At 38.9% G+C, this 12,931-nt stretch overlaps 1 protein-coding gene across 5 annotated transcripts in view; it reads right to left on the bottom strand.

Annotated features, from left to right (window-relative positions):
• adgrb2 (adhesion G protein-coupled receptor B2) overlaps window positions 1–12,931 on the bottom strand; it is a 271,609-nt gene that overhangs the window by 62,277 nt on the left and 196,401 nt on the right. For all 5 annotated transcript variants that reach the window (XM_028461068.1, XM_028461072.1, XM_028461069.1 and 2 more), the window contains exon 16: window positions 8,701–8,827. In XM_028461068.1, the coding sequence (XP_028316869.1) occupies window positions 8,701–8,827 (127 nt within the window). The remainder of the gene's footprint in view (window positions 1–8,700; window positions 8,828–12,931) is intronic.

Here is a 12,931-nt window from a genome sequence, read left to right as displayed (position 1 = left end):
ACACACACACACACACCCACCCCATCCTCGAATGTATACTGTATAATGCCTTCGTCCTCTCCTTTGTCTGTGTTTTTGTTGTTTTGGTTTTGAATTTTTAATTTAATACCTTGTTTTACCAAAAAGAAAAAAGAAAGACCCTCTTCTATTCACACTCAGACTACTTTACAATTCTCCTTAGGTTGTATGACTTTTCTGTAGTTTATGAAACAATCATCTGCCTCTCCTCTTTTAAAACACAATTCAACATCACTAGCACTCAGATCAAATCCAATTTCCACCATACCAACCATGGCACCTCCTGCATCACAGCACTCTAACAAGGTGCCCCCCAGGGATTGGTCCTTGGACCACTTAAGTTCGTCCTCCATTCTCCACCTCAGGAACCATGCTTTACAGCACTTACCAGTTTATTTCCTGCTAGTGAACGATCTCTGCATATGATCGTTTCCCCCACTGTTTGCTGAAGAACATCCTCTAAAGAACAAAAAAACCTCCTCTAATCTACAGTAGCATCTACTTCATAGGAAATCGATTTTTTACAGAATCTTCACCGGCTTGCACTGGTTTAAAGTGCTTTTTTCCCAAGTAAAATCTCCCTATCACCACACTTTCTATTTCCTCACTGAACCCAGACACCATTACATTTCGCCACCTCCACTTCTCTGACCCAAATATCTCTGCCTACATTTGTGCATTGATTCTTAAGAGACTTTAAAAAAAATAATTGTATAACTCTACTGAATTATAATTGTAAAGACTTGCAAAACAGAGCCCCTTTTTAATTTCCATTTGTAATGAAATATGTATCTAAACTATCTGTTTATAATTCAGTTTCACCTACAAATGATCATCAAATTTAAATTTGTGTTTTTGTAGTTTAGTTCTGATCCATTTATTGTTTCTTTGAAAATTATCAAATGTGGAAATTTAGCGGACAACGTAAAAAAAGAAGAAAAAAAAGAAATAAAAAAGTAAAAATGTCTTTGATGTTTCTGGTTTCAACCAAAATGCATATGTTACTGAAAGATCCCCACATTCCTATTTCAAGATCTACAAATTTCCTCAGGCATTCTCTCCATTGTAGCCGAGCCAAAATCATGCAACAAAAGTAAAAAAAAAAAAAAAAAAAAAAAAAAAAAAAAAGTTTTCTTGCAATTCTACACAACGTCATAAATGAATTAGAGTGACCGTCCTATTACTATTCAGACTTGTATTACATTTGCATTCTGTAACTAAGTGTCAGGCCCTTGTCTGCATAAAAAAAACCTGGCAATAAATGGAAGAGTTGAGCTGCTGTCTTGGAATGCCACATTTATCCTTATTGAGCTTTCAGAGTCACATCAGGCACAGTGGTCATTAATAGTCAGTATAATAGACCCAGCTCTGAAATGTTTCCAGTTTGATTAGGTGCCTTGGGAATGAACGGTAGAAACAATCTTTCCATCCATTTTCAGACCCACTTGCTCCTTTTTTCAGGGTCCCGGGTGTCGGCTGATGCTTAACTCCAGCTCTCATTGGGCATTGGGCAAGGGTACACCCGGGAGAGGGCACAAGCCCATCCCAGGGCAACACACACACATACAAGCACTCACATTCACACCTATGGACCATTTAGAGACTCCAATCAACAGGAAGGAGGAGTACTCGGAGAATATCAACACAAGCACAGGGAGAACATGCAAACTCTTCACATTAAGGACCCATTTATCTACCAGCACTTGAACACAGGCCCTTCTTGTTGTGAGGCAGACATGCTAACCACTACGTCAACGTGCACCTATAGATATGTTTATATAATTGAGCCCGGACATGGCACCAGTCCCTCACAGGGCAAACAGACACTCCCATGGGAGGACATTCATAATCACAGAGAGAACATGCAAACTCTGCACAGAAAGGACACAATTGACCACCCCAGGGTTTGAACCCTGAACCTTCTTGTTGTGAGGCAGACTATTTCACCTTGCTGCCGCAGTCAGAAAAAAAAAAAAAAAAAAAAAAACACATTTTCCAGGTATTTTTCTCCGTCATAATCGCTTTGACAGAGTAATTGGCTCATAAATTAGAAAATAGATAACATTTCCTTTGAATTATTTCCCTCCTCTGAGTAATCTGCGATGACTGGATCAAGGTCTCAGGTGCCATTCCAGCCACTGACCTTTTCACTCTCATTTCTGGTTACCTGCTTAGGTAAGCACATGCCACATACACCAATGTAGTCATGGGAGCCACTCCAATTCTGTGATTAATTTCCATGTCACGGGACTTTGCACAACGATTTTATGTGCTGACAAACTTGAACCTAAACAGTACAGGTTGCGTTATTGACTTGAGGCACCAAATGTTTAACAGACTTGTATAAAGCCAGTACTTCAACTCCAAATCCAGTGATCCTTGTGAGCACTGTGAAGGCAATACTTCCGGACATATCAGTGGGTCCAGTATTCCCACGGCAGTCGTTGCAGGAATTAAGTGGCTTGATCTCTTGTATTGCCTTGTGACCTCACTCAATCAATCCCTCTGCCTGTTTCTTACTCTCTTGTGCTTCTTTGAGGTAAAAAACCTCTGTCTTGTGTCCGATAATGACGGCTCGTCCGTGGACACACAAACACATAACGCAGAACACTGTGAACGGACACACACGGAAATCTCAGCGGCTATAGAAAGTAAACAGGATTAACTGGCTATCCTTCGCTTCACTATAAATGGCACAGTAATGGCACCACTGCTTCTAAATCCCTCCATCTCTTTCTTCCCTCCCTCCTCCCTCGCTTTTCTATTAAACATGGAGGTTAATCCTCAGCCCCTCTTGTCCCTTGCGCCATGGCCCTGTATAAGCTGTCAGAGCTGGGCCGCTGATACCCGGCTCTGCTCGAGCAGTCACACACAGTCTGGACACAGCACAATGTGTGTGTGCTTAGGCATTTATATGAGCGTTTCTATGCCAATATGCTTTTGTGTGCATACGTTTGCACACGCACCTTCACATTTCAATGGCAGCCAAAGTGTGCATGTCTGTTTTTTTTTTTTTTTTTTCATCGATAGCCAAATTCAATTTGTCCCCTCACTCTTTTTTTACAGAGTCCAATTTCCAACAGTATAAAAAGCTAACTCTGGAGCACCCTAAAGCAACAAAGTGCACTCAGCACAAGTTGAAAAAGCCCCTGACTGAAAGCCATTGACATAAAATACAGTGACCCACACATTCTGGTCCTCTACACTGGGTCTAATGGTGGTACTGGAGGGGATGATGATGAATCACTAATGACTCCCTCACTTTTCACAGATGTCATCAGTGCCACAAAAGTCAATGGTTTTTCCTGCTAGCCTATTTTTTATTTTATTTTTTTCACTCGACAGCGCAGACCAGCGTGCTGCGTGATGAGTGGAAAGTCAGTGTTGTTCAGCTGGATGAGGAACAACAGCGTGCGCAGAAACACAGAACAGCGAGAATCACCTTGTTAAGCTCAAAGGTCGTAGTTATTGCAGTTTTTTTTTCCACAATATGAAGATTAATGTTTTCACTAATGTGCAATACAAGAGGAGAGGGGAACAAACAGGAGCTCTTAGAGAACAGTAGAGAGATTTATAGCACTAAAGGTCAGTTGAATAATTCAGGTTAAAAATACATGTTGATATGCAACAAATCTGTCAGTGCAGGTTCCTTTTTTAAAATCTGTTCAGCACTCTCTCTAAGATGTGTACATGTAAAACATACTCACGTCACATTTTAATGAATTGACATGGTTTGACGCAATATCAACAACCCTCACGAATTTTGAATGAATATACAACAAAAAGCAACAAAAGGTTGGAAATGCACTTTTTCCCCCTGAAGATTGCTTTTATTTTCTTTGAAACATTTGTCCAATCGATGTTTGGAGGAAAAAAAAAATACACGATAGGTAAAATTTAACTTCAATCATAACAGTGATAAGAATAAAGATCATTTATTTATTATTCATTTAAAACAAAATTCCCTTTGTACACAAACTGGAGCATTTGCCAGCAGTCATTTTGACAATTTGGCTTTGTTTGATTTGTCACACAGCAATGTGATGGAGGTCTCTCTGTGAATAAAAAAATAAATAAAAAGATTTCGGTAGACTTCTAACAAAAGAGGAGAAAAGCAGCATGAAGCCTAAATAAACATTAAAGCTCTTTTTTCTACAGGATGCACTATTTTTTAAAAGCATTGGATAAATGTAGTCGACAAAACAAAATACGGTAGCTTAAAAAGAATATAAATAATAATTTCCATCCATCCATTTTCAGACCCGCTTGTTCCTCTTTTCCAAGGGTCGTGGGGGAAATAATAATTGAAGAAATAATTAAACCTTTTTAACACATTTATCAATAGGATTTCTATATGTCAATTTAAATTGCTGTAATGACAGTAAAATCAACTTTAGAATGCAGAAGGACACTAGTGCATTGACATTTTGTATTTGTTGTCTACCATAACAAATCATACCTTAAATTCCAGTCTATAGGAGCCATTTATAGCCCCAGTGGTTCCATTAACTGTTTTAACTGTCCTCATAAAGAGTTAAGTGGTTCACTGACGGAGCGTTATTGAAGGGCTTTAAAAGCGATAATCAACATTAAGCCAATAACAGGCATGATATGTGATCCTGTAAAAGGTAAAAGTATATACAGTATATATATATGTATATGAAGTCATATGATGCCATTTTAAAATCAATTTCAAGCATAGCCCTTACTACTGCCAATTGTGCATGGACAACATTTTTAAATTTATTTATTTATTTTTTTTTATTTGATTCTTTGGATTTCATATCACAATAAAAAAAAAAGAAAAGATATAAAAATATATATATTGTGCTTTTGTACATTTTAAAGAGGAAAAATAAATACAGGTATGTTTTGTGGGTCATGTATTTTGGCTTGCCTAATGCAAGAGACAAGACTAAAATGTGGCTAAAGTACAGTAATGCCTATGTTAGTTGACACCCACATTATTTAACCTGCAATTTTAGCACTGGGATGCATTGCATTATTTCGACCATTAGTTGACTTCCATCGTAAAACCAAAACAAATGAAATAAAGTAACGTAAGGTGACTTGGAAACCATGGGTATCTTGCAGGAAATAATTATTTAGCTGTCAAATTCAAAACTTTGTCTTGAACCATCTCTTAATGGCAAAGTCTGGCAGCCTTTTACAGGTAAAGTGCAATACAAGCTTTCAGTGTAAAAGTGCTGTTTTCTGAAAGAGAGATGCTTATGTGCTGTGCCTAAAAACAGTAAAGCTGTAAGCCTGGAAGCAACTCAATTTAATGATAGCAATGCATTTTTCCATGGTGGACATACTGCTGTCTTACACTTAACGGTAATCAGTGTCCACACAAGATCGGTGACTGTGTTATTTTCAACGCGTTGAGAACGTTGTCTTCCGTTCTCTCCAACTCCCACTCTTCCTGGCAGCAGAGACCAGGCCTGCTTTCATTTGATTTGCTAACAAAGAAATACATTATTTTTGGCTATCGCACCGATAAACCTAAACCAGACATCTACACAACCTGCTCTCATCCATGGGAAATTGTTGGAGCCATATATGTATAATATCAAGTACAAACACTGCTAAAAAAATAATAAAAGAAATAAAAGAAACACTTAAAGAACAGAGTGCAACTCCAAGTCAATCCCACTTTTGGGAAATCAACCTGTCCAGTTAGGAAGCAATGCTGATTGTGAATCCATTTCCCCCGTTGTTGTGCAAATGGCACAGTCAGCAGGTGAAAATGAGCAGCAATTAGCAACACCTATAAAGGAATGGTTGTGCAGGTCGTGACCACAGACCATTTCTTTGTCTTCATCATTTCTGCCTGATTTGTGTTCACGTTTGCATTTTGCCAATGCCCTGACCAAAGGAAAGCAGTATCTGCAAGCATACAAGCACAGAAGTTGCTCAAGTAGTAGCTAATCCAGGATGGTAAATCAACGCATGCTGTGGCAAGAAGGTTTGCAGTATCTGTCAACACAGATATGGAGGAGTCACCAGGAGACAGGCCAGTACATCAAGAGACGTGGAGGGGGTCGTAAAGGGACAACACCCCAGCAACAGGAACTGCTATCTGTTCCTTTGTGCAAGGAGGAACAGTAGGAGCACTAACAGAGTTCTACAAAATGACCTCCAGCCACTACTATTGTGCATGGTTCTGCTCAAACTGTCAGAAACAGACTCCATGAAGATGGTATGAACCCGGCGTCCATAAGTGAGGCCTGTGCCTACAGCCCGGCACTGTGCAAGGCAATTAACATTTGCCAGAAAGGACCAAGATTTGCAGCTTGACCATTGGCACCTTGTGTTTTCCACGGCTGATGTTCATAATGAGCATATGTCCCAGACAAGCCCCCAGTTTATGTTACGGCACCATCCAGGATGTTACATCAGAGGGTTTGAGGGGCAGCACCACAAATGACAGTTTTCAAAGTATTTATTAACAAAAAAGAGTAATTAAAAGTATCAACAGAAGGAACTGGAGATCCTGGCCAAACTGAACAAAAGCAGGGAGGACACTGGGCCAACCCTATACAGGGCCGTCACACCCAGCGTCCACCCGCTAAATTACAAAAAGGTACAAAAAAAATAAATATACATAAATATACAAAAACAGGACTACCAGTAATATCTAGTTCAAACTAAAATAACAATTTTACAATATCGTAGAGTGGGGAGCTGAAGAACTCTCCCCACAGGCCTGCTGCTGGTTAAATGTTGTGCCTCCTTTCTTCTGGTCCACCTTTATACTAACCCTAACCTCCTCACTCTCCACCTGATTACTGATGAGGATCAGGTGTGTTAGGCGAGAGGGAGAAAAAGGAAGGCTGAGGGCCATGAGGCACCAGCCGTAAGAGACAGACTTGACAGAGTCTGAAGAAGCTTTGGAGAAGGTTTTGCTGCCTGCAACATCTCCCAGCCTAACTGGTTTGGTGGTGGGTCAGTGATGGTCTAGGGAAGTTTGTCTTTGGAGGGCCACATAGCCCTCTATGCGCTAGCCTGACTTCCATTAGGCACCAGGACAACCCTGGGTTCTTTTTGATGCATGACGATACTCAGCGTTATGTAGCTGGAGTGTGTCAGCAGTTACTGCATGGTGAGGACACTAATGCTATAGACTTCTATAGACCTTCTCATGTCTCGTGTGATCCAGGTCTGGGCGAGATTACTCTGGAAAATATCCGTCATCTCATCAGGAGCATGCCCAAGCGTTGTAGGGAATGCATACCAGCAAGTAGAGTTAACAAAGACTACTTATTTTGACTGATCTTGAGGAATTTTTTTAGAACTCGGATCAGCCTATGATCTGGGTTTTCCAATTTTATTCTGAGTAGGATTCTGTCCATAGGATGATTATTTTTGATTTCCATCGATCATTCGTATGTTATTTTGTTTTCAATGCATTCCACAATATAATGAATAAAGATTTTATTTTATTTTTTAACGGGAATATTTCATTGATTGAGATCTTGGATGTGTTGTTAGAGTATTCCCTATATTATTAATAATATTATTTTTGTAGTGTAGTATCTTAAAGGTAGGGTAGGTAATTTTCTTCAGTTACACATTTTGTTTTTGGTTGAAATTTTCTTTATGTCCTGACAGAAATTAAGCTCTTATGTGCCCTGAAAAGGGCACTAAGTAAATCTGTCATCAGTAGCAGCTGTAAACCTGTAAACCTTTTTAACCAATCACGTCTCCCGTTCTCCCTGGTGGAAGATGCTATGTTCAAATAACATGCTAGCTTCCAAAAATTACCTACCCTGCCCTTAAACTCCTGATTATACCATGTGTGTAAAGATCAAGATGGAAGTCAGCAGGGACACACATTTATGGAAAATGCCAAAAAGGATAATGACGGCAGCCGTCAAAAAGATATGAAGTAAGGTGGGAACAACATCTAAATGTCTCATCAAGGTAAAAGGTATGCATAAGAAGTGACAAACGTAAACCTCTATGGAGGAGGAGAAGAAAATCCCGAGATCAATGAAAACAATGACAAAGTAAATGAAACGAGGCAGTGGGTGTCAAAACGAGTGAGAAGGCGAAGGCACTGGGGAAACGTGAATTAAATGCGATGTTTGTTTGAAATGCAACATAATTAGTGAATCTTAGGTTAACAGAGGTGAACACAGCTGTCCAATTTTTTTTGTTGACCACTTGAAATATGTGTGAGAACTGGCCAATACATTCAAAAACCATTGGCCTTAATGTCTTCTTTAATCATGTCAACTATGAGCTGCAAAGCTGAGCAAACTATTTATAGACGGTCAGGTTGTGTGCTGCAAGCACAATAACACACATGAACAATAAATCCCTTTTTCTTTCTTTTTACTCTCCCTCGCACACATTGTATGGGATTTGGTTATTTCACAACAACCATTAAGTAAAGTTATAGCTCAAACATGTCACTGGCTGACACATTTGCAACAATTCACAAATTAGCAAAACAAAAAGTCTATAATAATCTTTATTTGCATATTAATAAAGCATAAACTTGGTGCTGTCGTTAAGCGTGAAGCGACAATTACCTTTCGAAACTGCGTAACCTTTGTTTCTGTATCATTCATGGTACAAAACATCTTTAACTACCTGACCCACACCCTAGCCCAGCTAGGCTTGGAGGGCCCCCAGGTTCCACAGAGTACAAGAGAGCATGCACAGGTGACTCACCGGGTCTTTAGTTTGCTGGGCTAACACGGCGTAGGTGGATATCCTGCTGCAGAGACATTTGGTGTGGACAGTAGTTGATGCGATCGTTTGGCAGCCTTCTGTGCCCCAGTTTTCTGCGCCAGCCTCCCTGGAGGTGGAGAGAAAATACATGTGTGGGTGTTTGTGCAAACGGGGGGAAAGGGGAGTTTGACACACTGGATAATAATTAAAAAATAGAAGAAAAAAAAAGATGGTCGTGATTTCACAACCCTTCAGGAAGTGCTAGCGGAAAGTGTTGAAGGTCAGTTTCATTGACATGAAGTCCACCATGTTCTCACATTCATTCATTCTCTTTAGGCTTAACTCTCAGTGTCACCCTGCTTCTATAGCTCCACTTCTTGCACCCTGAATAATCTCTTTCAGATCTTTGTTAAATCTTTTCATCTTTCTACCCCATTACTCTCTGCTTGGAACATTATCTAGAGTCTGGAGACGTTGTGAAAAGAAATAAAAAATAGGGGCTGTATTACCTTTCAAGTAAAAGACAAAAAAAAAAAAGAAAAGAGCAGTGCAGCACTAAATACTCATTTTAAAGTTGTTTAAAAGAAAGGTAGTTTTTTTTTTTTTTTTTAAACTAGTGTTTGGAAACTAATGGTATTGTACCTTGCACACTTTATTGGGTTGTATCTATTTGCCCTCTATCCACACATCCTATCAATGCACTCTAAACACTCCCAATAGAAAGTTGAGTGCAGAGATAGATCAATAAGGTTCTAAATGAACTAATTAGCCTAGCGGTTGCCACTGCACATTAACCTCTTATTAAACCCTAAATATACTTCTACTCTTGTCACCTAAGAGAGGTGCAAACATTTTGAGAGACATAAGAGCTGCTGAAGAGATGTTCTCATAGGATCAAAAAGGCCAACTTAGTGTCTGACGGCATTAATGGAATGAAGCAGAGTTTTCCTGATTGCCACAGTGCACTGGGAGTATATTGTGCGTGTGACGCATGACTTATTTCAGTATCCCATTTATCCACTTGTGAACCGGTCTGTCTATCCATGTATCCTTCTATTTGCCCTCAAAAAGTGAAATTTTTGGGACAAATATCTGTTTTCAAACTCGATTTTTTTATTTTTTTTTTTTTTATCATAAATACCCAAGCAATTGACAGGAGTCATGGTTTAAGGTAGTTACAAAACCTCCTATATAATTGAGTGGCATACTGTCAGTGCTAGCAAAGCCTTTTCTATGTGCCTAAACACTATACCAATGTCTAGGCGACATTTTAGGCTTGTTAGAATTCATGTAATATTTCTAAATATTGAGTTTTTTTTCCTCTGTGTAATGTTTCTCTAGGTTGTGCTTCTTTAGGTAGCCTATATTTATACAGTATATTCATATTTGAATTGTAAACACTGAAATCTCATGCAATTATGTTTTAGATAAGATAGTTTTTTAGGGTCAAATGAATTTCACACTCGAAAAATATATATGCTAAAATCCAGTGGTAGCCACATACTGATGCTGTGACCAAGCATATTTGGAGTTGCCCACTCTGAGATTGCAAGAAGGCTTTAAACAATGTCAGTAGACAGTGTCTATGGTGATGTGCAGGAGCTATGATAGCATTATGTCATTTTCGGAGCGGTGTCTGCAACAGGCAATGTTTGACATAGCAAAGCATGGAGGAGTTTAGACAAAGGCTGAAAACACTTATTTCTCAGTTGACTTTAGTTAAGAAAGCATCCTTTGTAAAACCCTCAAACTCAAAATTAGCCACTTTTCATGGTATCTTTGGGTCTTATGAACATGAAAAGCTAGGCTGCTGCTGAGAAATATGTTATTACCAAATAACAAACAAGGTGTTTGTAGCCACATTGGATTTGCATCCTTCAGTCAATGACCTATTAGGCAGTATCAAGCACATCACTTTTATACTTGCTACTTACTGTAGCCAATGTGATGCTCGACAGGTGCCTCCATATTGTGCAGCGATCAGTTATTGACAAGTAGTTGGTTGGGATGGTTGGTTGGGACATGGACTTCCCAACCAACTATCTGTCAATAACTTGTCTCTGCACAATATGGAGGCTCCTGTCAAGCATCATATTGGCTAAAGTAAGGAAGCACAAGAGCGAGGCACAGTTAGGAATTGGCAGTGACACCAGGGAAACAGTAGATACTTCTCTCACCCTATATATGCATGTGCTGTATGTTATAAACTAAAAAATACACAGTCCTTGGCCAGAAGCGGTATAAAGAACTGATTCCTTGCTTTTGGAATCATTAAAATGATGGTAAACACTCTGCTGAACTGTTCATAAGGGGAAAAAACTAAACGTAAGTACTCTGCTTTTTTTTTTTATCACTTAACAGCTACACCTGCAATAAAGGTTTTGGCTGAACATGAATTAATTTAAAGTGAGAAGCAAAGAAAGAGCTTTGATAATGTGGATATGTTTTCCCTTTGATGTAAACACTTAAAAAGCATAAAACATAAAGTGCTATAATAATGTATTGTGTGAACTGTCTTTTCACCATAAATGCTTTCATCCAAAACCTTATTATGCCATCCCATGGTAATACTGATGAGTACCACAAGCATTAATGAAAGGGAAAATGTAATAGCATTGCCTGATTAATGACAATGCAGAAAAGAAAGCCTGGATGAACACAATGGTGTGTTTTTGCATCTCTTCTGTCTCACTCAAATGTACGTTACAGTATCGGCCCCAGTATCAAGTTAAGTGTTTCCTTTATCCTTTAACCCACATGTCAAACCCAGGGCTCAGGGGCCAAATCCGGCACTTTAGAGCATCCAAATTGGTCCACATGAGAAAGTATAAAAAAAACAGAAAAACAGAGAAAACATGAATTAATATGGAAAATATCAACAAATTTTGTTGTGGATATCTCAGTCCCTACAAATACACAAATTCAATGAAACTCCACTATATTTGCAGGGGCTCACAGTTTACATGTGCTTATATCACATGATGCCAATCATTTTAATGTCAAAATGTTAAAAGAACTCTTAAAATAACGGAAATGCTGGAATTTCCTCCAAACACGACCACAACAATTCAAAACAAAATAAATTACACAAAACATTTTTTTTTTTTTTTTTATCTATCTGTTACTTATTGCTTGAATATTGTCCATACCTTACAAACTGTGAATGTGGAAGTGCAAACTAGGGCACAATAATATTGAAATTACCCATTTTTCTGCCTAAAATCTGTTGCCCACTTGAGATCAAACTACTCCGTATTTGCCCCTGAACTTAAATTAGTTTTGAGATGCCTCATTTAACCGCGGCATTCATTTCTATCCAATGACCTTTTCAAATATTCAGTATAATAAAACAGAAAATGCAATAAGAGAACTGCAACCACTTGACTGTTTCATTTGTCTCCTAAAAACTTGGCACTTGAACTCCCCAAGCCTATTTAAAGATCGATATATGTGAGGGCACATATATCTAAGATATAAACTACGACAAATAACCAGGGCAGACCCATTTGCCAATTATAATGCCTTAACTGTCTCACAGCCTGTTATAACTCTTCTACTATGTCAAGATAACTCAAATGTGATACAAGGATGTACCAAAGTTCTCTCAAGTCTAGCTGCACTGAGAGGAAGTGGATACACATGCTGACAAACGAGATAAACAGACAAACGAAGAACGGCGCTGAACTCGTAATGTCGCTAATGAGATGTGAGTACAATTCCCAGGTGATGATCATCTGCATAGTGTCACATCAAAGCTCGAAGATCAGAAACAAAGACGCATGCTGCGTTGAAGCTGACAGGTAGCAGCAAGGCGTGGGGGCTGTGTGTTTTTCGCCCGTGTCGGTGAAAGAGCGACAAAGACAGATGCTGTTGGGATACCCTCTCATGTGCCACTGCTGTGTGGGGTCTGTTTATTCATGTTTATTGGCATTCATCTGCATTTCATATGTAACAAACACACACATTATACATAATTTGAATTAATGCAAGATTTATATGTTTGGTACCAAGAGAGGCAGAATAAGTCTACATACAAGTAAAACACCACAACATAGAGGACACTTGTGTTAATAAGTGTGCTCTCAATAGAGAAACCAGAGGTCTAAAAAGTACTGATAAATCCTACTCGAGTAGAAGTACTGTTACTTGATTGAAATTGCACTCAAGTACAAGTAAGTATTGTATAAGTTTCTAATTACCAATGTTGGGGTCAATTACATTTGTCAGTTAC

This window comes from Gouania willdenowi, chromosome 11, assembly GCF_900634775.1.
Source record: "Gouania willdenowi chromosome 11, fGouWil2.1, whole genome shotgun sequence".
In the NCBI taxonomy this organism is placed as follows: domain Eukaryota; kingdom Metazoa; phylum Chordata; class Actinopteri; order Blenniiformes; family Gobiesocidae; genus Gouania; species Gouania willdenowi.
This window is presented reverse-complemented; position numbering and strand designations above follow the sequence as displayed.